Consider the following 26,119-nt stretch of genomic DNA (forward strand, 5'->3'; position numbering starts at 1 on the left):
AATGCTTATTCAAGAATTACAAATCCCAGCACTTTAGGAGGCCGAGACGGGCAGATCACTTGAGGTCAGAAGTTTGAGACCAGCCTGGCCAACATGGTGAAACCCTGTCTCTACTAAAAATACAAAAATTAGCTAGGCGTGGTGGTGCGTGCCTCTAATACCAACTATTCCAGAGGCTGAGGCAGGAAAATCCCTTGAACCCAGGAGGTGGAGGTTGCAGTGAGCTGAGATCATGCCACTGTACTCCAGCCTGGGTGACAGAATGAAATGCTGTCTAAAAAAAAAAAAAAAATTGTAACAACCCCCCACCACTAAAAATGAGAAATGCCAATGGGTGGAGAGCCCCTAAAGCAGCACTCATTGCAAGGATTTCTCAGGTGAGTGGTTAGTATGTGGTGTCAATCATGAAAAAGAAGAACTGCACGAAAGTATCTTTCTGAAAACTTGCAAAACTGAGAAGCTAGTCTGTTTAAAACAGGAAGTTATATACTTACATTGTTTACTACTTTACTAATGTCTGTGATCTGATGGTATCTCTGTTTCAGGAGTGGTGACGCCTAAGCTATCACTGGACATATCAAGGACTTCACTAAATTAGCAGGTACCACTGGTCTTCTTGTGCTTATCCGGGCAAGAACTTATCGAAATACAATAGAAGTTTTTACTTAGAAGAGATTTTCAGGTAGGTGTTGCTTTTCCAGGAAAAGGGAGGTGGAAGAAGGAGGGGTCCAGGCAGGTGGAATTAATAACTTCCAGCAGTGCTCTTGGATCTAGGAGGGAGGAGAAGGAAGGTACACAGCAATTTAGAGGTAGTATGGGGCCAGAGTGGGAGAAAATATGGACACATATCTCCATTTTCTTCTTGCTTTTTCTAATTTTCCCTTTCTGTCTCCCATCCACACGACGATAAGTTTGCGTGTAGCACTCACCCAAACTTGGCCCTTTATACCTCTTTAGTCAACATCTGTGCCCATGTTACCCTCCTATACTTTCACAAATTCTCAACTATGTGCATATGCCTACTCCAAAGAGCTTACACTTAATAGCTTGTGTTTATTTATATTGACTTGTAAGAAATAGCAAAAATATAATTTTATATATATGTGTGTGTGTGTATATATATATATATATACACACATACATTTTTATATATATAAAGTCCTCCCTCAGTATCTGTGAGGGATTTGTTCCAGGACCCTTGCAGATACCAAAATCCATAGATGCTCAAGTTCCTTATATAAAATGATGTAGTATTTGCTGATAACCTACAAATATCCTCCAGTACCCTTTAAATACAAGTACCTAGATTACTTGTAATACCTAATACAATGCATACACAGCGCTTCATTCATGTGGAGTCAACATAGCACTTGCTGCGTGGCAAATTCAAGGCTTGGTTTTTGCAACTTTGTGGAGCTTTTTCCCAGATATTTTTGATCCGTGATTGGTTGAATACACAAATGTGGAACCCATGGATACAGAGGGCTGATTATATACATATGTGTGTGTGCATTAAGTATGTATGTGTGGAAATATATATATTTATTTGAAGTTTTCATTGAAAATCCACACTAAATCAAGCTACTAGATGAGTCAGTTGATTGATTTGGTGTCTTTTTTTCTGGGTGAATGAGATTGTCTGTGTTAGAGGGTAGAGCTAGAAAGCCTTACCGATTCTTCTGGAAATGCCTGGATTGACAGAGGATGAGTGTTAACTTTGACAAGTACTTCAAGTGAGAGTGGTGGGAATAAGGGGTCTTCCACATGGATGTGGTATAAGTTGAAGTATGTTTTTGAAGTGCAGCTCTTTCCAGAAAGTGGTGATGATTACACTGAACCAGGCAGGATGAGTTAGCTCTTCTGGGAGAAGAAATATGAGCCCTTTGTATGACTTAATAAGAAAAAAGCGGATCTGTACAGCAGAATAAATTGGGTAAAGGGCACAAAGAGATAAATCACAGGAAGGGAAATATGAATGACTAATACTTGTAGTTAAAAAAAATCAGTAATGAAATAAATGTTAATTACAACAATAATGGCAACCTTTTTGCCCATCTAATTGGCCAAGTAATTTTTTCTTTCTTTTAGATCTTCTCCATATTGATGGATGCTTGCTGAAATGGGCACCATCACCTATTAGTGCCAAGAGTATATATATTGTTACACACTTTCTGGAAGCAATTTGACAAAATGCATCAAGAGACTTCGAAATATAATTCAATGTAGAAATTGTGATTTGTGTAATATACCTTAAGGAAATAATTTTAAAATGCACACAAATATGTTTATTGCAGTATTATTTATAGCAGAGCAAATTGTGAATAACTTAATCACACAACAAATGGTCTGATTAAATAACCATGATTATCTACACAATATGTTGGAATCATTACAAATTACATTTTTAAGTAATTTGTAGCCACATGGAACTAGGTGAAATATAAAGAAATTAAGGTATCAGAATACAAAATGATATGCAAAATGATACACAAAATGATTTACACACTTTCTGGAAGCAATTTGACAAAATGCATCAAGACACTTTGAAATATAATTCAATGTAGAAATTATGATTTGTGTAATATACCTTAAGGAAATAATTTTAAAATGCAGGCTAATATGTTTATTGCAGTATTTTCTATAGCAGAGCAAATTGTGAACAACTTAATCACACAACAAAAAGGCAATGGTTAAATAAGCATGATTATCTATACAATATGTTGGAGTCATTACAAATTACATTTTTAAGTAATTTTTAGCCACATGGAACTAGGTGAAAGGTAAAGAGGTTAAGGTATCAGAATACAAAATGATATGCAAAATGATACACAAAATGATTTACACACTTTCTGGAAGCAATTTGACAAAATGCATCAAGACACTTTGAAATATAATTCAATGTAGAAATTATGATTTGTGTAATATACCTTAAGGAAATAATTTTAAAATGCAGGCTAATATGTTTATTGCAGTATTTTCTATAGCAGAGCAAATTGTGAACAACTTAATCACACAACAAAAAGGCAATGGTTAAATAAGCATGATTATCTATACAATATGTTGGAGTCATTACAAATTACATTTTTAAGTAATTTTTAGCCACATGGAACTAGGTGAAAGGTAAAGAGGTTAAGGTATCAGAATACAAAATGATATACAAGTGTACTGTCTTTCATGTGCGTCCGTGTGAAGGGACCACCAAACAGGCTTTGTGTGAGCAATAAAGCTTTTTAATCACCTGGGTGCAGGCGGGCTGAGTCCGAAAAGAGTCAGCGAAGGGAGATAAGGGTGGGGCCGTTTTATAGGATTTGGGTAGATAAAGGAAAATTACAGTCAAAGGGGACTTGTTCTCTGGCGGGCAGGAGTGGGGGTCACAAGGTGCTCAGTGGGGGAGCTTTTTGAGCCAGGATGAGCCAGGAAAAGGGACTTTCACAAGGTAATGTCATCACTTAAGGCAAGGACCAGCCATTTTCACTTCTTTTGTGGTGGAATGTCATCAGTTAAGGCGGGGCAGGGCATTTTCACTTCTTTTGTGATTCTTCAGTTACTTCAGGCCATCTGGGCGTATATGTGCAAGTCACAGGGGATGTGATGGCTTGGCTTGGGCTCAGAGGCCTGACACTATCAATTATAACATACATGGTACCTGGAAAGGCAGTGGCTCTCTCTCCATAGCACAGTTGGAGGTGGAAGCACTGGGTCCCAGAAAGCTGAAATTCTGGTCATGGTGACTATCCCACAACCATGTTATTTGGAATGTATACGCATACTTTCCTTGTGAAAACATATTCTTCATGACCAACTCCTTCAACTAAATAACATATCAGCCTGTATTGAAAACTAAAAATTGGCCACATTTGAAATACCTGTTACTTAAAATGTAATGAACAAGTCTAATATTTGATCAAGGAGATTGGTAAAAAGAATCCAAAATCATTTGGCTGGTGGGTGAAAACCTGTCACTTAAGATGAACTGACCGCACTCAGACACAATTCTGAAAGACACAAGCATGAGGTGTAACTTTTGCATTAGTAACTATTATTAATGATTGGAAGCTCTGGAAATCCATGTGCTGCCCTAAAATACCAATTCTGGGAAATGTCTGTGGCTGGAAAGAAGACTGCATTCATTCATGATTTGAACTTTGAGAGGCTCTTCTTGTGTATTTCCAGGGAAGAAGCTCACTGGCTCCCACATTCTTTTCCTGCACTGTTCTCAGAAAGTTCTTCCCCATGTGTGGATGTATCTAGTATCCTCCAAGGTCGTCAAATTTCTGCTCTATGAGAGTCTACTTCCTCTTCTACAGGAAAAACTATCGTATCATAGACTTTTCTATCTTACGTGGGCCTAAAACATTGCCTAATCCAACCCTTTAATTAAAAAAAAAAAAACAACCTTTGATCCAGACCAAAGGCACACAAAAACAAAACAAAACAAAACAAAACCTAAAATGAATACAAATATGATTATTTTCCTTTTTTTTTACTTTTATTTTAGGTTTGGGGGTACATGTGAAGGTTTGTTACATAGGTAAACTCGTGCCATGGGGATATGTTGTACAGATTATTTCATCACCCAGGTAGTAAGCCTAGTAGCCAATACTTGTTTTTCTGCTCCTCTCCCTCCTCCCACTCTCAAGTAGACCCCTGTGTCTGTTGTTCTCTTCTTTGTGTTCATGAGTTCTCATCATTTAGCTCCCACTTATAAGTCAGAACATGTGGTATTTGGTTTTTTCCCTGCATTAGTTTGCTAAGGATAATAGCTTCTAGCTCCATCCATGTTCCTGCAAAAGACACTATCTGTTTTTTTATGGCTGCATAGTATTCCATGTGTATATGTACCACATTTTCTTTATCCAATCTGTCATGGATGGGCATTTAGTTTGATTTCATGTAAAGACTATTATTTTTCATACAAAACATTCCAAGTTCTGCCAACTATGGCTGATGTTTTGGGACTGTTATCATCCTACTTCCTTCTATAGTCTAGGTTGATACTAACCCTCTTAAAATTTGGTGCCTGGAACAGAACATAATATTTCAGATGTGTAGTCTGGACAGTGCAAAGCAGAGTAAAAATTATTCTACTCCATCCTTTCATACACTTAAGAAGAGTTTATTAAGCATCTTTCATTTGTCAGGCATCATGCTGGACACTAGGCCTGTACTGTCCACTATGGTGGCTACTTGCTTTTATGCGTGTCCGTGTGAAGAGACCACCAAACAGGCTTTGTGTGAGCAACATGGCTGTTTATTTCACCTGGGTGCAGGCGGGCTGAGTCCAAAAAGAGAGTCAGGGAAGGGAGATAAGGGTGGGGCCGTTTTATAGGATTTGGGTAGGTAGAGGAAAATTACAGTCAAAGGGGGTTTGTTCTCTGGCGGGCAGGAGTAGGGGTCACAAGGTGCTCAGTGGGGGTGCTTTTTGAGCCAGGATGAGCTAGGAAAAGGACTTTCACAAGGTAATGTCATCACTTAAGGCAAGGACCAGCCATTTTCACTGCTTTTGCGGTGGAATGTCATCAGTTAAGGTGGGGCAGGGCATATTCACTTCTTTTGTGATTCTTCAGTTACTTCAGGCCATCTGGGCGTATATGTGCAAGTCACAGGGGATGGGATGGCTTGGCTTGGGCTCAGAGGCCTGACATTCCTGCCTTCTTATATTAATAAGAAAAATAAAACAAAATAGTGTTGAAGTGTTGGGGTGGCGAAAATTTTTGGAGGGTGGTATGGAGAGAGAATGGGCGATGTTTCTCAGGGCTGCTTCAAGCGGGATTAGGGGCGGCGTGGGAACCTAGAGTGGGAGAGATTAAGCTGAAGGGAGGTCTTGTGGTAAGGGGTGATATTGTGGGGATGTTAGAAGAAACATTTGTCGTATAGAATGATTGGTGATGGCCTGGATATGGTTTTGTATGAATTGAAAAACTAAATGGAATAAGAGAAGGAGAAAAACAGGTATAAAAGGTCTAAGAATTGGGAGGACCTACGACATCTGATTAGGGAGTGCCTAAGGAGATTCAGCATAGTCCTGCCAGCAAAGATTATTTATTTACTTCAAGAGTTAAGAGCGGTGGTTTGGGGATAGCACGAGGAGATATCAGCTGTGATGGCTTGGAGAAACAGTGTAAACTGGCAGTGTAAACAAGAGCAGGGCATGTATGAGTAGTTGAGAACAGAGAACAGGAGTATGACTAGATAGAAAATAGTAGGGATGACAAGTTTTTTTGGGGCACAGTCTAAGGTGGTCCAGTGTCTGGAATGAGACTGGGGCCTAATGAAAAGGAGCATCTATACAGGAACTTAAATGGGCTGTACCTTGTAGCATTCTGAGGACAGGTCTGACTTCTGAGAAGGGAAACTGGTAAAAGTATTGTCCAGTTCTTTTTAAGTTTGTGGCTGAGCTTGGTGAGGTGTGTTTTTAAAAGACCTTTAGTCCATTCTACTTTTCTTGAAGACAGAGGACTATAAGGGATATAAAGGTTTCACTGAATACTAAGAGCCTGAAAAACTGCTTGGCTGATTTGACTAATAAAGGCTGGTCTGTTATCAGACTGTATAGAGGTGGGAAGGCTAAACTGAGGAATTATGTCTGACAGAAGGGAAGAAATGACTGCGGTGCCCTTCTCAGACCCTGTAGGAAAGGCCTCTACCTATCTAGTGAAAGTGTCTACCTAGACTAAGAGGTATTTTAGTTTTTGTGACTCGGGGCATGTTGAGTAAAGCTAATTTGCCAGTCCTAGGCAGGGGCAAATCCTCGAGCTTGATGTGTAGGGAAGGGAGGGGGCCTGAACAATCCTTGAGGAGTAGTAGAATAGCAGATAGAATAGCAGATGGAACACTGAGAAGTGATTTCCTTGAGGATAGATTTCTACAATGGAAAGGAAATGAGAGGTTCTAAGAGGCAGGCTAGTGGCTTGTACTATAGCATAGCCTGCCTTTGCTGGTGTGTGGTGATTAGGCCTGGTGGAACTGCCATCAATAAATCAAGCATGATCAGGGTGAGGAACAGGAAAGAAGGAGATATGGGGAAATGGGGTGAATGTCAGGTGGATCAGAGAGATACAGTCATGAGGGTCAGGTGTGGTATCTGGAATAATGTGGGAGGCTGGACTGAAGTCCGGGCCAGGAATGATGGTAATTGTGGGAGACTTAACAAAGAGTGAGTACAGCTGAAGGAGCCAAGGAGCAGAAAGTATATGTGTCAGGTATGAGGAAGAAAATAGATTTTGGAAGTTATGAGAAATGTAGAGAGTGAGTCGAGCATAGTTTGTGATTTTTAGGGCCTCTAAAAGTATTAAAGCAGTGGCAGCCGCTGCACGCAGACATGAGGGCTAGGCTAAAACAGTAAGGTCAAGTTGTTTGGACAGAAAGGCTACAGGGTGCAGTCCTGGCTCTTGTGTAAGAATTCTGACTGCACTAACCATGCCTAGGAAGGAAAGGAGTTGTTGTTTTGTAAGGGATTGAGGTTTGGGAGATTAATCAGACACGATCAGCAGGGAGAGCACGTGTGTTTTTGTGAGAATTATGCCGAGATAGGTAACAGATGACGATGAAATTTGGGCTTGACTGAAGTAATGGGGGCTGTCTGTGAAGCCTTGCGGCAGTACAGCCCAGGTAATTTGCTGAGCCTAATGGGTGTCAGGGTCAGTCAGTCAAGTGAAAGCAAAGAGAGGCTGGGATGAAGGGTGCAAAGGAATAGTAAAGAAAGCATGTTTGAGATCCAGAACAGAATAATGGGTAGTAGAAGGAGGTATTGAGGATAGGAGAGTATATGGGTTTGGCCCCATGGGGTGGATAGGCAAAACAATTTGGTTGATAAGGTGCAGATTCTGAACTAACTTGTAAGGCTTGTCTGGTTTTAGGACAGGTAAAATGGGGGAATGGTAAGGAGAGTTTATAGGCTTTAAAAGGCCATGCTGTAGCAGGCAAGTGATAACAGGCTTTAATCCTTTTAAAGCATGCTGTGGGATGGGATCTTGGCATTGAGCAGGGTAAGGGTGATTAGGTTTTAATGAGATGGTAAGGGGTGCATGATTGGTCACCAAGGAGGGAGTAGAGGTATCTTATACTTGTGGGTTAAGGTGGGGGAATACAAGAAGAGGACGCAAAGGAGGCTTTGGATTGGGAAGAAGGGCAGCAATGAGATGCGGCTATAGTCCAGGAATAGTCAGGGAAGCAGATAATTTGGTTAAAATATCTCGGCCTAATAAGGGAACTGGGCAGGTGGGGATAACTAAAAAAGAGTGCATAAAAGAGTATTGTCTAAGTTGGCACCAGAGTTGGGGAGTTTTAAGAGGTTTAGAAGCCTGGGCATCAATACCCACAACAGTTAAGGAGGCAAGGGAAACAGGCTCTTGAAAAGAAGGTAACGTGGAGTGGGTAGCCTCCGTATTGATTAAGAAGGGGATGGACTTACCCTCCACTGTGAGAGTTACCTAAAGCTCAGCATCTGTGATGGTCTGTGGGGCTTCCGAGGCGATCAGGCAGTGTCAGTCTTCAGCCACTAAGCCGAAAAGGAGTCAGTCAGAGAGCCTTGGGCCAGAGTTCCAGGGGCTCTGGGAGTGGCTGCCAGGTGAGTTGAACAGTCCGATTTCCAGTGGGGTCCCACACAGATGGGGGAATCCTGGGCTGCAGGCATTCTTTGGCCTGGTGGTCAGATTTCTGGCACTTGTAGCAAGCTCCTGGGGGAGGAGGTTCTGGAGGAACACCTGGCCGCTGTGGTTCAGGTGTTTGGAAGTTCTTGTGTGCTGGAGATGTGGCTGGGGTTTGTCTCACAGTGGAGGCAAGGAATTGCAACTTTTTTTTTTATCATTGTACACCTTGAAGGTGAGGTTAATTAAGTCCTGTTGTGGGGTTTGAGGGCCAGATTCTAATTTTTGGAGTTTTATTTAATGTCGGGAGCAGATTGGGTAATAAAATGTATATTGAGAATAAGATGGCCTTTTGACCTTTTAGGGTCTAGGGCTGTAAAGCGTCTCAGGGTTGATGCCGAATGAGCCATGAACTGGTCTGGGTTTTTATATTTGATGAAAAAGAGCCTAAACGCTTCTGATTTGGGATAAAGAAAAAGGAGCATTAACCTTGACTATGCCTTTGGCTCCAGGCACCTTTTTAAGAGTAAATTGCTGGGCAGGTGGGGGAGGGCTAGTCACGGAAGGAAACTGTAAGCCGGACCAGGTGTGAGGAGGGGAGGTGATAAAAAGATTACAGGGTGGAGGAGCGGAGGCTGAGGAAGAATTGGGACCTAGCTTGGCCTGGCAAGGAGGGGAGAGGTCAGATGGGTCTGTAGAAAAGGAAGATTAGAAAGACTCAGCAATGCTTGGGGTTGGGACTGAGGGGACAGGCGGGAGGGAAACAAGGAAGATTTGGGACAAGTTGCACTGGGCACAGAGACTAGGAAGGGACTGATGTGTAAAAGAATGCCTGGACGTCAGGCACCTCAGACCATTTGCCTATTTTAAGACAAGAATTATTTAGATCTTGTAGGATGGAGAAATCGAAAGTGCCGTTTTCTGGCCATTTAGAGCCATTGTCAAGTTTGTATTGGGGCCAAGCAGTGTTGCAGAAGAAAATAAGGCATTTAGGTTTTAGGTCAGGTGTAAGTTGAAGAGGTTTTAAGTTCTTGAGGACACAGGCTAAAGGAGAAGAAGGAGGAATGGAGGGTGGAAGTTTGCCTATAGTGAAGGAGGCAAACCCAGAGAAAAGAGAGAGTAGAGACACGGAGGGAAGGGGTTCGGGGGTTCTTACCCTCCAGAAAAGTGGGAAGGGGGGTCAGGGCATGGAAATAAGGGCTTGGGGCACAGAGATAAGAGGTCTGGGTGCAGAAATAAGGGATTGGGGCACAGAGATAAGAGGTCGGGGTGTGGAAATAAGGGATTGGGGTGCAGAGATAAGAGGTTTTGGCATGGAAATAAGGGATTGGGGTGCAGAGATAAGAGGTCTGGGTGCGGAAATAAGGGATTGGGGCACAGAGATAAGAGGTTGGGGCATGGAAATAAGGGATTGGGGTGCAGAGATAAGAGGTTGGGGCATGGAAATAAGGGATTGGGGTGCAGAGATAAGAGGTTGGGGTGCAGAAATAAGGGATTGGGGGTTCTTGCCCCCTAGAAAAGTGGGACTTGCCACTAAGGGTGAAGGAGAAGGGGTTGAGGGGTACTTGCCCCTCCCCCAGAAAAGCAGAGAAGGGGTAGAGACAAGGAGAGAAGGGGTTGGGGTACTTGCCCCTTCCCCAGAAAAGCAGGACTTGCTGCTAAGGGTGAAGGACCAAGGCAGGCGTCCCTGCATGGTCTGACACCTTTGAAATGTGGGTGAATAATCAGAGAGGCATCCCTGCAATGATTAAACACCAAGGGAAGGCTGCCTTCCCAGTCTGTGACCGGCGCCGGAGTTTTGGGTCCACGGATAAAACGTGTCTCCTTTGTCTCTACCAGAAAATGAAAGGAATTGAAATTAAGAGAAGGGAGAGATTTAAGTGTGGCACCAAGATTGAAAGGAGAAAGAGGTTGAGGGATAGTGAGGGAGGTTGGAGAAGAGAGTAAAAAGAGGCCGCTTACCGGATTTGAAATTGGTGAGATGTTTCTTGGGCTGGTCGGTCTGAGGACCTGAGGTCGTAGGTGGATCTTTCTCATGGAGCAAAGAACAGGAGGACAGGGGATTGATCTCCCAAGGGAGGTCCCATGATCCGAGTCACGGCACCAAATTTCATGTGCGTCCTTGTGAAGAGACCACCAAACAGGCTTTGTGTGAGCAACATGGCTGTTTATTTCACCTGAGTGCAGGTGGGCTGAGTCCGAAAAGAGAGTCAGCAAAGGGAGATAAGGGTGGGGCCGTTTTATAGGATTTGGGTAGGTAAAGGAAAATTACAGTCAAAGGGGTTTTGTTCTCTGGCGGGCAGGAGTGGGGGTCACAAGGTGCTCAGTGGGGGTGATTTTTGAGCCAGGATGAGCTAGGAAAAGGACTTTCACAAGGTAGTGTCATCACTTAAGGCAAGGACCAGCCATTTACATTTCTTTTGTGGTGGAGTGTCATCAGTTAAGGTGGGGCAGGGCATATTCACTTCTTTTGTGATTCTTCGGTTACTTCAGGCCATCTGGGCATATATGTGCAAGTCACAGGGGATGTGATGGCTTGGCTTGGGCTCAGAGGCCTGACACTTGCTACATGTGGTTATTTAAATTAAATAAAATGAAAAGTTCAGTTTCTCAATTGCAGTAGCCACATTTCAAGTGCTCAATAGCCATGAGGCTAGTTTCTGTCTTTTTTTTTTTTTTTTTTTTTTGAGACAGGGTCTTACTCTGTCTCCCAGACTGGAGTGCAGTGGCACGATCTCAGCTCACAGCAAACTCCGCATCCCAGGCTCAAGAGATTCTCCTGCCTCAGCCTCCCGAGTAGCTGGAATTACAAGGGTGCACCACTACTGCCCAGCTTTTTTTTTTTTTAAGTAGAGACAAGGTTTCACCATGTTGACCAAGCTGGTCTTGAACTCCTGACCTCAAATGATCCACCCACCTTGGCCTCTCAAGATGCTGGGATTGTAGGCATGAGCCACAGCACCCAGCCAAGTGTCTCTCTTATCAGACAGCACAGATACAGAACATTTCCACTAATACAGAAAAATTCTATTGGACCACTGCACAGATAACTAACTTTTCTGGATACTCCAGGTTTTTTGAGAAAAGAAACGAAGGAAGGGAAGGAAGTGGGAGGGGATCAGCTTAATTGCATAGATGGGAAGCAAGTTGAATATCTAGATGGGTAATTGGATGGAAACAAGAAGGGATAGCTGGTGGAGAGGTGGATGGAGAGTCAGGTGGTAGATTTCATTTGTTCTGGATGATACAGCAATATAGCCTACCATTAAATTGGCTCTTGTGTTTGCCATTCATGGTGATAGCTTCTAAAGAACTTGCAACTAAGGATATTCTTTATTCTACCCCTAAGTTTCCCCTTTTCTTTTCACTACATTTAAAATAGGTTGGAGGGTTACATGACTCAGGGATTTAAAAAAAAAAGTTCAAATTTAGGAGGGACTTCATGTCATGTAGTCCAGGAGTTGTCAACCTTGGCTGCACAAGGGAATCACCAGAAGAGCATTAAGAACCACTGAGAGCCAGACCCCATCTCCAGAGACTCTGATTTAATTGTTCAGGGTTACAAGCTGGGGATTTTCAAGAGCTCCCCCAGTGACTCCCACATGCAGCCAGGACTGAGAAATGCTGCTCTAGCCAATCTTCCTCCCACTGGGGGAATCCCTTCTACCCTGTCCCTGATAGGAAGTCACTCAGCCTCTGAGTGAATTCCTCCAGTCACAGCTCACTCAAGACCTCACATGGCACCCATTTCATTGCTGGATAATTCTACTCAAGGTGTTCTTGAGTGGTGGTTGAATTTGCATCTTTGAACTACCTCTTGCTGGTTCTGGGAGGCTTTGCGGGGAGTCACACATAATTCTCATTCTCATCTGCCCAGCCAGTATCATACTCTCTCCCCTCCCCAAAGTGGATTTTCTCCAGGATGGATACGCTTGGCTTCTTCACCTCATCTTTACTGGGTAAAGCTTCCTCTTGACTGCATTTCAGTTGGTCAATGTTTGCATTAAATGAGCCCTGGACATATTTGGACCACTTTCGGATGCTGTGAAATGATCCTTCCCACTATCTGCATATAACCCTTTTATTAATTTAGATTAAATTAAGATTAAATTTAACTAAGTTTACATGCAGGAAGTTTCTTTATTAACCCCATCACAAGTTAACCTTAAGGGAAACTAGAATTACGGGATTTTTTTGGAGTATTTTTGTTCTACTTTTATTTTAGGTTCGGGGATAAATGTGCAGGTTTGTTATACTGGTAAATTTTGTGTTGATGCCCAGTGTGGGTAATCTAAATTCTGTCAATAGAAAACTGTTTAAATTCCACACAGTGGAATACCATCTCGCTATTAGAAAGAATGAAGCCGTTCTACAAGTATTGATATAGAAAGATTTCCAAGATGTAAGGTTTAAAAAGTCTCAGAAAACTTGATGTTTCTTACTCTGATTTATGTACCAAAGAATGAGACAGTTCTACAAGTATTGATATAGAAAGATTTCCAAGACGTAAAGTTTAAAAAGTCACAGAAAACTTGATATTTCCTACTCTGATTTATGTCCCAAAAAGCCACTTATAATTATGTGTATAAGTACATAAACAAATATCAAGAGGGCTCAACAACAAACTCCCCTCTGAGGAGGAGAGGAAATTGAGAAAGGGGAGAGTAAAAGAAACTTTACATTTGTCAAAAATAAAATCAGATCAAAATTTAAAGTTGCAGAAGTTTATTGTGCACACAAAAGAACAGTTTGGGAGTGAGGAGACGTAGATCTGAAAGTGTAGGGATTCCCACTTAGAGCACTTACAGCATAGTTTATAAAGCATAAAGGAGGAAGTATTTTTCCCCCCTGGGTTCAAAGTTCTTTTAAAAAAAAATCAATAGGTTTTAGGGGAACAGGTGGTGTTTGTTATATGAATAATTTCTTTAGTGGTGATTTCTGAGATTTTGGTGCACCCATCACCTGAGCAGTGTGTACACTGTACTCAATGTGTAGTCTTTTATCCCTCACTCCCCTCCCATCCTTTCCCCTGAGTCCCCAAAGTCCATTGTATCTTTCTTATGCCTTTGCATCCTCACATCTTAGCTCTCACTTATGAGTGACAATGTACAATGTTTGGTTTTCCATTCCTGAGTTACTTAACTTAGAATAATGATCTCTAATTCCATCCAGGTTGCTGCAAATGCCATTATTTCATTCATTTTCGTGGCTGGGTAGTATACCATGGTGTTGCTATAAATGTGTGTGCAAGTATCTTTCTCATATAGTGACTTATTTTCCTCTGGGTAGATACCCAGGAGTAGGATTGCTGGATCAAATGATAGATCGACTTTTAATTCTTCAAGGAATCACCACATTGTTTTCCATAGGGGTTGTACTAGCTTACATACCCATCAACAGCATAAAGTGTTCTCTTCACCACATCCACGCCAACATCTATTTTTTTTATTATTATTATAGCCATTCTTGCAAGAGTAGGCAGTATCACATTGTGGTTTTGATTTGCATTTCCCTGATAATTAGTGGTGTTGAGCATTTTTTCATATGTTCGTTGGCTATTTGTATATCTTCTTTTGAAAATTGTCTATTCATGTCCTTAGCCTACTTTTTGATGGGATTATTTGTTTTTTTCTTGATGATTTGTTTGAGTTCCTTGTAGATTCTGGATATTAGACCTTTATCAGATGTGTAGATTGCAACGATTTTCTCCCAATCTGTTGGTGGTCTGTTTACTCTGCTGATTATTTCTTTTGCTGTGCAGAAGCTTTTTAGTTTAATTAAGTCCCATCTATTTATCTTTGTTTTTGTTGTATTTGCTTTTGGGTTCTTGGTCATGACCTCTTTGCCTAAGCCAATGTCTAGAAGAGTTCCTTTGAGGTTATCTTCTAAAATTTTTATGGTTTTGGGTCTTAGATTTAAGTCTTTGATCCATCTTGGGTTGATTTTTGTCTATGGTGAGAGACGAGGATCCAGTTTCATTCTTCTACACATGGCTAGCCAATTATCCCAGCACCATTTGTTGAATAGGGTGTCCTTTCCCCACTTTATGTTTTTGTTTGCTTTGTTGAAAATCAGTTTGCCTTAAGTATTTGGGTTTATTTCTGGGTTCTCTATTCTGTTACATTGGTCTATATGCCTGTTTTTATACCAGTACCATGCTGTTTGGGTGACTATGGCCTTATATTAATAGTGTAGTTTGAAGCTGGGTAACGTGATGCCTCCAGATTTGTTCTTTTTGCTGTGTTGCTTTGGCAATGTGGGCTCGTTTTTAGTTCCATGTGAATTTTAGGATTTTTTTTCAAGTTCTGTGAAGAATAATGGTGGTATTGAGATGGAAATTGCATGAATCTGTAGGTTGTTTTTTGCAGTATGGTCATTTTCACAATATTGATTCTACCCATCCATGAGCATGGGATGTGTTTCCATTTTTTGTGTCATCCATGATTTCTTTCAGCAGCGTTTTGTAGTTTTCCTTGTAGAGATCTTTCAGTATTTTGAACTTTTTTTGTGATTTGCTGTTATACATTAACATGGTGTTGCAACAAGAACATTTAAAGCTGATTTGTCTATAGCAGATTGGTTTAATTTCACTGGATCATGCTGACAATGGCATAAACTTTATATTTTGTGTTTCATTTATTATTACATCTGGCTTTTCAGGGAAATCAGGATGACTTCAGTCTTGGCTATGTGGCTATGGGTGGTTGGCCTTGAGGAGTTTGGGCTGTAATCCTGAAAAACACAATCCTGAATGCCATAATCCCAAATGTTGAAATCCAGAAAGACTAAAATTTTAAATCCAAAAACCACAATCCCAAAATATTAAAATCCTGAAAATATAACTCTGAAAACAATAATTTAAAAGACATTTATTTATATTCCTATAGGTGGATTTATTTTGAAAAACTTATAAAAACACAACAGAACACTTCACAATAGGGAATAATATCATATATATTTTTGCAAGCATAAACACTCAGGTATACTAACAACAGTCACAAGGGTATAACAGTTATGAGCAGATGAATTATATTCATAAATAAATAGTGTCAAAATTTTATTCATAAATAAATTGTGTCAAAAATCACAATGTATAAATGCATATCACTATAGTTAATAATTGTGTGCACCCAGCTTTATAAACTGTAGTCATCTGAAATACTGTGATGGACATCCTAATTCTTTGGAGGAGATCAATCAAGAACCATGATGGGTCACCACCATATTTGCCAGTTGCCCAAAGAGCCAAGACCTCGAGAAATTGTATCTTTCACAAACACAGAGGCACAAAAAGGACATCTGTTTATTTATCAAGGAGGTCTTCACATTTGTGCACACACACACACACACACAATGCTTACACACAAAGTTGTAGTAGTAATGTACTTTCAGGAGTCAAATTTGCAAAAAAAATTGCATAAAACATAATAAAACTCTCTAAATGTCTTTACACAGTTTATAACTGCACTACTGAAAATGATGCAAAGATTAAATACATAGCATAGTGAATTGGCACTAGGGGTGAAGGGACAGAAGTGATACACAATTGAGTAACTTGGCAAGGGAAATTTCTTGTATTTTTTCCATGTGTTTTCACTTCTAAGTTCTTCAAAACACTTGCTGCACTTGTATTTGGAGAGTTGTTGTGGTCTACACATTGCCAAAGTATATGCTGTCCATTTAAAAGTCTGTTTATTGCTTGGCTGTTGCAATTAAAGGATTGGTGCTTTTGTAGCACCAATAATAATCAACTTTAACATTGTTGTCTTTCACCATTAAAGTAACCTCATACACTTAGCTTGTCCCAGGCTTTTTTTTTTTTTTTTTCTGGGAAAAAAGTTCACCAGTCTCTTCCATTGAGAGTAAAGGAAGAGTAATGGAATATTGTGATGCTCATTAGACACTTAAGATGAAATTTTGAGTAGGAATTTGGGTCAGGGCTTAAGACATCAATTTGAGAGTCCTTAACATGTATTAGTATTTAAAACCATAATGGCATATCATTCCAGTAAGAAGGATGATACTCAGCTTCCTCAATACCAAATCTATATTAGTCTGGGTTCTCCAGAGACAGAACCAATAGGATATGTATGTAGATGTATGAGATGGGATTTATTAGGATAATTGGCTCACAATTAAGGTGGCTAAGAAATCCCACAACAGACCATCTACAAGCTGGAGACCCTGGAATACTGGTAGTGTGGCTCAGTGTAACTCTGAAGGCCTCAGAAACAGAGAAGCCAATGTTGTAACTCTCAGTCCTAGGCTGAAAGCCACTGAGTTGGGGGAGGTGGGTAGTTGTATAGTTCAAAGGCTGGTGAGCCTGGATTTCTGATGCCTAAAGCAACAGAAGAAAAGTCTGTTCCAGCTCTCAAAGACAGACCAATTTGCGTTCTGTAATTGTTCTCTTCACGCCCCCAGCTGATTGGATGGTGCCTGTCAACCCTGAAAGCAGATCTTTCCCACCTAATCCACTCAGACTCACAGAGTAATCTCTGGAAACACTTTCACAGACACACTCAATACAATGCTTCAACAAGTTTCTAGTTATTCCTTTACCCAGTCATGTTGACACCTAAAATTAAGTCCACAGATCCACCCTTTGTCAAGTTGACATGCATACACATCTCCTTAAACCATACTTAATTTCCAAATAAAGATAATAGCAAGTAATAGTTCTTCTTAACACGACGCAACTAACATTATGCAACTACGGTGTGTACAACCAGAAACGCACTAATCCTTCCCCAGAATTCAGCTTTCAGGATTTCAACATTAGGAATTTTAGTCTTTTAGGATTGTGATTTTGATCTTTTGGGATTTCAACATTATAGCATTTGGGATTGTGTTTTTCAAGAATATGATCAGCACTGGGCCTTGGGACATATCTAAACTGTGGCCTTCATTTTTATTTTTCTTTAACAATTCCCCCCTTTTGGTCATTCTCTCGCTTGAACTGAGAATGTGACTGGCTATTACCCTTGGTTACCACATGTTGCTTTCCTTTCTGTAGACATTTATAGGTCACAAACTAGAATCTCAGTAGGTTATTTTGATGACTCTTGTTCATATAGTTTTGGTTTTCAATCCTCACGGAGATCAACTGTTGAGTTAGTGGCTGCTGACAAGCATTTAAGATCCTTGTGAGACTACATTGCATAAGGGATATTATCAATATGATTAATAGGATAATACCAAGAGTCTGAAAAATACCCCAAAACCAACCAAACCAACCTACTTAAGAGCCAAGATTTAGCCAATCAATTGTGCTTCCCTGATCTGGTAGAATAGTAGGATCTGATCTCTTAGATCTCTAAGATTTAGGGCTACAATTCCTGATTCAATGGCATAGAAACAGCATTTTAAAAAATATGGCTGTTTCACTCTAATAGATTTTCTTGGCTTGCAGTTTGAATGTCTCTGGTAATGTCATTGGAGGTCCAGGGAACTTTCTGAGTGGCCGTGCAGCAACATGCACAAAAGATGTTCATATACAAGCTGTTGTGGTGATTTCTCTGAAGTTTATTTTAGGTAATTCAACTTCAGCTTGCAGGACTGCAAGGCTAGAAACAAACCTAGTTCAAAACTGTCAGAAACCTGTATGTGTCAGAGTCTTTCTATGAATTTCATGTCATTTTGTACCATAAGGTACTTGCAAAAGCTTTCAGGAAAGCACCAGAGTAAAACAATAACTGCTGTGGATGAACAATGGTTTAGAATGCCCCTGAGAATTTACTATAATGCAGTTGAAGAAGAAATTTGGTTATTTCTGTGATATACAACATTTTGGCTGATAAAATATATACAACGTATGGCTGATATACAACATATGGCTGGTAAAATTATACCAGGACATATCTGATATTTAGGAAATTCATATAATTTCTGAAACACATATTAATAACATATATCTATACAAATATAACATAAAGAAGATTTAACATTATTTCTTATTTGGCAGTTCTTCCCATGCAATGTAATATGTTAAATAAACTTAATTAGTCTAACATCTCTCTTTTTATAATATAAGGAGAGAATAAATTCCTTTGAGGTTTTTCCAGAGGCTCTCTGCAAAATTCCAAAGTTAGCTTAAGGTAAAAATAGACTGTATGTAGAATTGATTTAGGAAGGTTGTCAAAAATGTCTAAAGATTTAAAGCACTTGATTAAATAGGATCATAGTTCACTGTGAAACAATACTTAGGTATCCATTTAGCCAAAGTGACAAGTAAAAGATTTCAAAGGCAAATACAGAAAGTTACATAGTTGTATTAGTCCATTTTCATGCTGCTGATAAAGACATACCTGAGACTGGGCAATTTACAAAAGAAAGAGTTTTATTGGACTTCCAGTTTCATATGGCTGGGGAGGCCTCACAGTCATGAGGGAAGGTGAAAGACACATCTCATATGGTGGCAGACAAGAGAAGAAGAGCTTGTGCAGGGAAACTCCCCTTTTAAAAACCATCAGATCCCGTGAGACTCATTCACTATCAGGAGAACAGTGCAGGAAAAACCCACACCCATAATTCAATCACCTCCCACCGTGTGTCTCCCACGACACATGGGGATTGTGGGTGTTACAATTTGAGATGAGATTTGGGTGGGGACACAGCCAAACCATGTCATTCTAACCCGGCCCCTCCCAAATCTCATGTCCTCACATTTCAAAACCAATCATACCTTCCCAACAGTCACCCAAAGTCTTAACTCATTTCATCATTAACTCAAAAGTCCACAGTCCAACATCTCATCTGAGACAAGGCAAGTCCCTTCTGCCTATGAACTTGTAAAATCAAAACCAAGTTACTTACTTCCTAGATACAATGAGGGTACAGGCATTGGGTAAATACAGCCATTCTAAATGGGAGAAATTGGCCAAAACAAAGGGGCTACAGGCCCCATGCAAATTCAAAATCCAGCAAGGCAGTCAAACCTTAAAGCTCCAGAATGATCTCCTTTGACTCCATGTCTTGCATCCAGGTTATGCAGATGTAAGAGGTGGGTTCCAATGGTCTTGGACAATTGTTAAGAAAACAAAAATGAAAAATCTTAGTTCTTGTAACACAAATAACTCTATTTTCTTAAGTAATCAAAGATCTTGATAAACAACATGAGGCACAGGAAATTATTTTGATGAGAAATAAAATCTGCTCTTTTAGGCAGATCACTTAAAAGGCAGAGAAAACACTTTCATTACTCTTATCAAGAGTAGACTAATAATCCAAGAAAACTTTGTGGTTTTTAACAGAAAGAAGACCAAATTCTAGTTTTGCATCACTGTACTTTGATATTGAAAGCCCATTTTAAAATCCTTGTAATAAAGTCATTCAATTTTATCCAGTTTAACCACATAAGATTCTCTCTCTCATTCTTTCTCTCCCTCCTACTTTCTATGTTCATTTAACTTTTGTTCTTTATTAACTTCTTTTTTCATGTTGAAATAACCTTTAAACAACCTTTAAAATAGATCAAAATCACATTCCCAGGTATAAAACCTTGATATTGTAAAGTTATCAATTCTTCCTAAATTTATTTACAAATGTAACACAATTCCACCCAAACTTATGTTTTTATAAGTAATTGACTAGATGATCCTAAAGTTTAATAAAACAAATGGCTCTAATAGGTAAGACATTTGGAAATGTATAATGAAAGGGAGTTGCATAATAAGATCATCTATATAAATCATCTAATAAATCTACAATAAAAAGTGTCTCTAGCACAGAAATAAGATATCAATAGAATATAAGGTACAAAATCAGATTCAGGAACATTAAAGAATATACGACAAAGGTGATATTTCAAGCCCAAAGGGGAGAGGATGGTTATTCAACACATAGTGTTTTAAAATTTGTCAGATAAGAATGGAGAGGAGGAGGCTCCTCTCCTCTGACCCCAGGGAATGTGAGAAGAGACACAGTGGCTATGAAAGGAAGCAGTCACACCTGTGGGTCCCTACCTTCCCCATCAGAGCTAGGGGGCATGGAGTGCTCTCTGCTAAGATGGGGACCCCCAAGGAATGTCTCCCTGTAGGGCACTTCCTTACCGGATGGGATGGCCAGTGCGGTTAAGCTGGTGGTCAGGCAGAAAAAAAAGATCTAGTTTGTACTCTTGAGAGTTCCTTGGTTTGTTCATGGCATGGGCAGGGAGTCAAGGAGCAGCAGCCTTGCCTCAGTGCCTACCAGTGCAGGAAAAGGTGCATAGCCTGGGCCAGGGCCAGGGCCCCGGTGGAGGCGTAGTGGTAACAGAGAGCGCTCTCCATTCCAGCCCAAGGAAGACTAAGAATGAATACCTCATGAGTCTATTAGCTACAAACCACCACAGCAGGTTCCAGAAAAAGGCTCAGGGTTAGAACCAGGTCACCCCCACTCAGCAGACAACAGTCATATAAATCAAGGACCAACAGGAGACAGGAACACCCCCTTCCCACTCTGCCCCATGTCTCAAGTTGTAGTGGCCCTTCCTCCAGATCTCTGCCACCATCTTAGAAAGGACCACTGAAAGAAGAAACTGAAATTATAAGCTGACAGCATAAAGAGGATGAGTAAAACCTAAAATCATTGTTCAAATGAATGAATCAAGAGAAGTTTAAACCACTTTGGACTAAAATGTGTGAATCCTTTTTCCTGCTATCCAGCAGATGAGAAGCTGGTAACAGAGACCAAAATAGTTTGGAGACTAAATAATCATTGCACATTTCACTGCTGAGTTGTATTGTGAGTAATTTTAGTTGACCTCACTTTTGTAAATCTTGCACACGGGCATCCATATCCGCACAGAGATATGTTAACAGTGGTAAATGCTGCATGAGGAGATTGGGTGATTTTTACTTTTGTTTTTGTGCTCTTCTTTCTTATTGTTCTTACTTATTTACAATTACCCTATCGTTTTCCAAAATGTAAAAGGCCATTTTGAAAGCCTAATTCAAACCTCTTGACTATTTTGTATCTAAGTATTCACCTTGATTGAGACTGGGTAGACAGGTGAAAACCATATCAGGTTTTTAATTTTTTAATTTTTATTTATTTATTTATTTATTTATTTATTTATTTATTTATTTTTTGAGATGGAGTCTGGCTGTCACCCAGGCTGGAGTGCAGTGGCGTGATCACAGTTCACTGCAGCCTCAACCTTCTAGGCTCAAGGGATTCTCCCACCTCAGCCCCCCAAGTAGTTGGGACCACAGGTATGCGCCACCATGCCTGGCTAATTTCTTATTTTTTTGTAGAGAGAGGATCTCACTGTATTGTCCAGGCTGGTCTTGAATTCCTGGGCTCAGGCGAGCCTCCCACCTGGGCCTCCCAAAGTACTGGGATTACAGGCATGAGCCAAGGTCCCCTGCCCATATGAGATTTTCTGTCTCTGATCCCATGCAGCTAGTAATCAAGGACTTGGCTGCTGACTCTGGAGGACCTGCATGCTTTCTTGAGCTGTGAACTTTAGTGCTAAAAGCTCATAGGCAGCCCTGAAACCCAAACCAAAAGGTTCTATGGTTTATCATCCTGATCATGTTGATTTTATAGAAATAACACATGAATTAAAGACACTACCCTCAAACTGAGCAAAACTTAAGTAGTTTTTTTAAAGTTTGACCTGTTTTTAAATCACTCTTAGAGAAAAGGAAAATAAATACAAATAATTAACGGTGAATACAGGCTACTATACCTTTGTTCTCCAGAATTAGCAGTTCTGTTCTTTTCTTGCTTTAGATGCTGAAGTGCAGAAGGACACTCTCTGTGATTGTACATGTGTAACTGACAAAATGTGTATTTTTTTTCTCAGCTGCTATGGATTGGATTATGCTATTATGAATAAGAATGCTGATAGGAGCACACACAAACCATTTGTTCCTCAGTCCATTTTCCTCCTCAAAAGCCTGGAATGTGCCATTGATCAGTGGGAGATGTACCTGGAGAGACCCATGAAAAGAGATCAACAAGTTCCACCCGAGGGACCCTATTTTTCCTAATTTCATTTGAAATGGCTTCTAATTGTCCTTCTTTCATTCCTACTTCCTACCAGTTTTACAGCTTTTTCTCGTTTCAAATGTGAACTCACATACACTCTCATTTTTCCTCATCACAACCCCAAGTGACCCAATGGTCCTCACTTTCGATATAAGTAAAGGAGGCTCTGCATTAAGGGCTTGTCCAAGGCATGCAGCTGAGAGGCGCTAGGACTGGCTCCATTTCCATCTCTATTCTCACTGACTTTGACTACCCAGAACCCCAACATGTGGGGCCTCAGTATTCGATCAATTATTCTATTAAGAAGCAAAAACAATTCCCCGCATTGGCCCCAGTTATTAAGCATTTCTCAGATTTACCTTGAGAAATGCCCATCGGCCTGTATATTCACATCTTCACCCTTGTCCCTTCCTCCTAGAAAGGAGAAAGTCAGTTGGATGCCCTCTGAGGAACTAGTGCATGGCTTAACTGTCCTTCCACGACTCCTGCCTTATCTGTTTTCTATTTTCCTCCTTTTCCACCGAAGTCTATAATCTCAAGAAAAGCAGGCACTGGCCTTAGGGCTCCTGGCCTAAGAAATATCAAGTCCAGTAAGAAATCCCATTGACTGACCCCTCCTGCTTACCCCTTTGTGATGGAGAAGCTCCCAGGGGTTTGCTTTTTGCATATTACCAGCCTAACTCAGCATCACCAGGAGCAAGAAAAGGAAAGTAACCTAAACTAATGCTGCTTATAATTGTAATCATTGTAATAGTTAATTACTGTGATTGTACATGTGTAACAGACAAAACGTGTATTTTTTTCACAGCTGCTGTGGATTGGATTATGCCATTTGGAATAAGAATGCTGTTAAGAGCACACAAGCCAGGTTCCTCAAGTCCGTAGCAAATTTTTCAAAAGTTAAATTTAAAAATCACTACATTTGAATCTAGTGACAGGAGAAATGGACATGGATAGAGACTAAAGATCTAGCCCAAATTTTATATTTACTTGTTAGAGGATTTTGAACAAATTACTAAATTTCTTCAAGGTTCAATTTCCCCATTAACTATAATGAATGGCACATCATTATGGGGCCCTGGAGAAGCATAGTTACTTGTAATTGTAATAATCATTGTTATTATTATTATACGTATTTTGCTTTTAAATGGATAAGGATTTTTAAGGTATATATAAACTGTAAAACATAAAATGCAAAATGCCATAAGAGACAGTTGTAATAATAATGATTATTATATTGTTATCATTATCTAGCCTGTTTTTTCCTGTTTTGTATTTCTTCCTTTAAATGCTTTCAGAAATCTGTATCCCCATTCTTCACCACCACCCCACAACATTTCTGTTTCTTTTCCCATGCCGGGTCATGCTAACTTTGAAAGCTTCAGCTCTTTCCTTCCTCAACCCCTCTCCTGGCACCTCTGATATGCCTTTTGAAATTCATGTTAAAGAATCCCTAGGCTGCTATCACATGTGGCATCTTTGTTGAGTACATGAATAAATCAACTGGTGTGTTTTACGAAGGATGATTATGCTTCATTGTGGGATTGTATTTTTCTTCTTCTATCACAGGGAGAAGTGAAATGACAACCTCACTAGATACAGTTGAGACCTTTGGTACCACATCCTACTATGATGATATGGGCCTGCTCTGTGAAAAAGCTGATACCAGAGCACTGATGGCCCAGTTCGTGCCCCCGCTGTACTCCCTGGTGTTCACTGTGGGCCTCTTGGGCAATGTGGTGGTGGTGATGATCCTCATAAAATACAGGAGGCTCCGAATTATGACCAACATCTACCTGCTCAACCTGGCCATTTCGGACCTGCTCTTCCTCTTCACCCTTCCGTTCTGGATCCACTATGTCAGGGGGCATAACTGGGTTTTTGGCCATGGCATGTGTAAGCTCCTCTCGGCGTTTTATCACACAGGCTTGTACAGCGAGATCTTTTTCATAATCCTGCTGACGATCGACAGGTACCTGGCCATTGTCCATGCTGTGTTTGCCCTTCGAGCCCGGACTGTCACTTTTGGTGTCATCACCAGCATTGTCACCTGGGGCCTGGCAGTGCTAGCAGCTCTTCCTGAATTTATCTTCTATGAGATTGAAGAGTTGTTTGAAGAGACTCTTTGCAGTGTTGTTTACCCAGAGGATACAGTATATAGCTGGAGGCATTTCCACACTCTGAGAATGACCATCTTCTGTCTCGTTCTCCCTCTGCTCGTCATGGCCATCTGCTACACAGGAATCATCAAAACGCTGCTGAGGTGCCCCAGTAAAAAAAAGTACAAGGCCATCCGGCTCATTTTTGTCATCATGGCGGTGTTTTTCATTTTCTGGACACCCTACAATGTGGCTATCCTTCTCTCTTTCTATCAATCCATCTTATTTGGAAATGACTGTGAGCGGAGCAAGCATCTGGACCTGGTCATGCTGGTGACAGAGGTGATCGCCTACTCCCACTGCTGCATGAACCCGGTGATCTACGCCTTTGTTGGAGAGAGGTTCCGGAAGTACCTGCGCCACTTCTTCCACAGGCATGTGCTCATGCACCTGGGCAGATACATCCCATTCCTTCCTAGTGAGAAGCTGGAAAGAACCAGCTCTGCCTCTCCATCCACAGCAGAGCCGGAACTCTCTATTGTGTTTTAGGTCAGATGCAGAAAATTGCCTAAAGAGGAAGGACCAAGGAGATGAAGCAAACACATTGAGCCTTCCACACTCACCTCTCAAACAGTCCTTCAAACTTCCAGTGCAACACTGAAGCTCTTGAAGACACTGAAATATACACACAGCAGTAGCAGTAGATGCATGTACCCTAAGGTCATTACCGCAGGCCAGGGGCTGGGCAGCGTACTCATCATCAACCCTAAAAAGCAGAGCTTTGCTTCTCTGAAGAGTTACCTACATTTTAATGCACCTGAATGTTAGATAGTTACTATATGCCGCTACAAAAAGGTAAAACTTTTTATATTTTATACGTTAACTTCAGCCAGCTATTGATATAAATAAAACATTTTCACACAATACAGTAAGTTAACTATTTTATTTTCTAGTGTGCCTAGTTCTTTCCCTGCTTAATGAAAGGCTTGTTTTTTCAGTGTGAATAAATAATCGTAAGCAACATAATGGCATGCCATTCCTGTTCTAAATATTCTTCATAGTTTGTTGATTTCCTGTTCACACTGAATGACAAAATTTCCCATGGGTGACTCACAGAGCCCTGAGAAGTGTGCACTGTCCTCTTAATGCCAATCTTACATTGCAGAGGAGGCCAGGGGCCTCCTGTACATATGAAGTAGCCCGGGTATGGAGCGGGGAGGTGTTGGGCTTGCAGGGACTCTCGGCACCTGTAGCTCAGTGGCTCTCAAACTTGTCATCAGAAGCACCTGGAAGTTGTATGAAAACGTGGATGGCTGGACCCCACCCAAGAGTTCCTGATTCAGCAGATCTAGAATGAGACACAAGAATGTGCTTAGCATCACTAGCAAGTTTTCTGGTGATGCTGATGATGCTGGTCCTGGAACCACGCTTTTAGAACAACTGCCCTAGCTAAAATATCTGGAC

General features: G+C 40.7%; 1 protein-coding gene across 2 annotated transcripts; it reads left to right on the plus strand.

Annotated features, from left to right (window-relative positions):
* Window positions 1–574: 574 nt before the first annotated feature.
* CCR3 (C-C motif chemokine receptor 3) lies at window positions 575–25,579 on the plus strand. 2 transcript variants are annotated; one of them, XM_004034009.5, is made up of 2 exons: window positions 575–682; window positions 24,126–25,579. In XM_004034009.5, the coding sequence occupies exon 2, from the start codon at window positions 24,137–24,139 to the stop codon at window positions 25,202–25,204; it is 1,068 nt and encodes a 355-aa protein (XP_004034057.1). In that variant the 5' UTR covers window positions 575–682; window positions 24,126–24,136; the 3' UTR covers window positions 25,205–25,579. The 2 variants fall into 2 exon arrangements, with proteins under 2 accessions (XP_004034057.1, XP_055238164.1); XM_055382189.2 differs by lacking the exon at window positions 575–682 and adding an exon at window positions 23,382–23,433.
* The last annotated feature ends 540 nt before the right edge of the window (window positions 25,580–26,119 follow it).

This window comes from Gorilla gorilla, chromosome 2 (genome assembly GCF_029281585.2).
Source record: "Gorilla gorilla gorilla isolate KB3781 chromosome 2, NHGRI_mGorGor1-v2.1_pri, whole genome shotgun sequence".
Classification (NCBI taxonomy): Eukaryota; Metazoa; Chordata; class Mammalia; order Primates; family Hominidae; genus Gorilla; species Gorilla gorilla.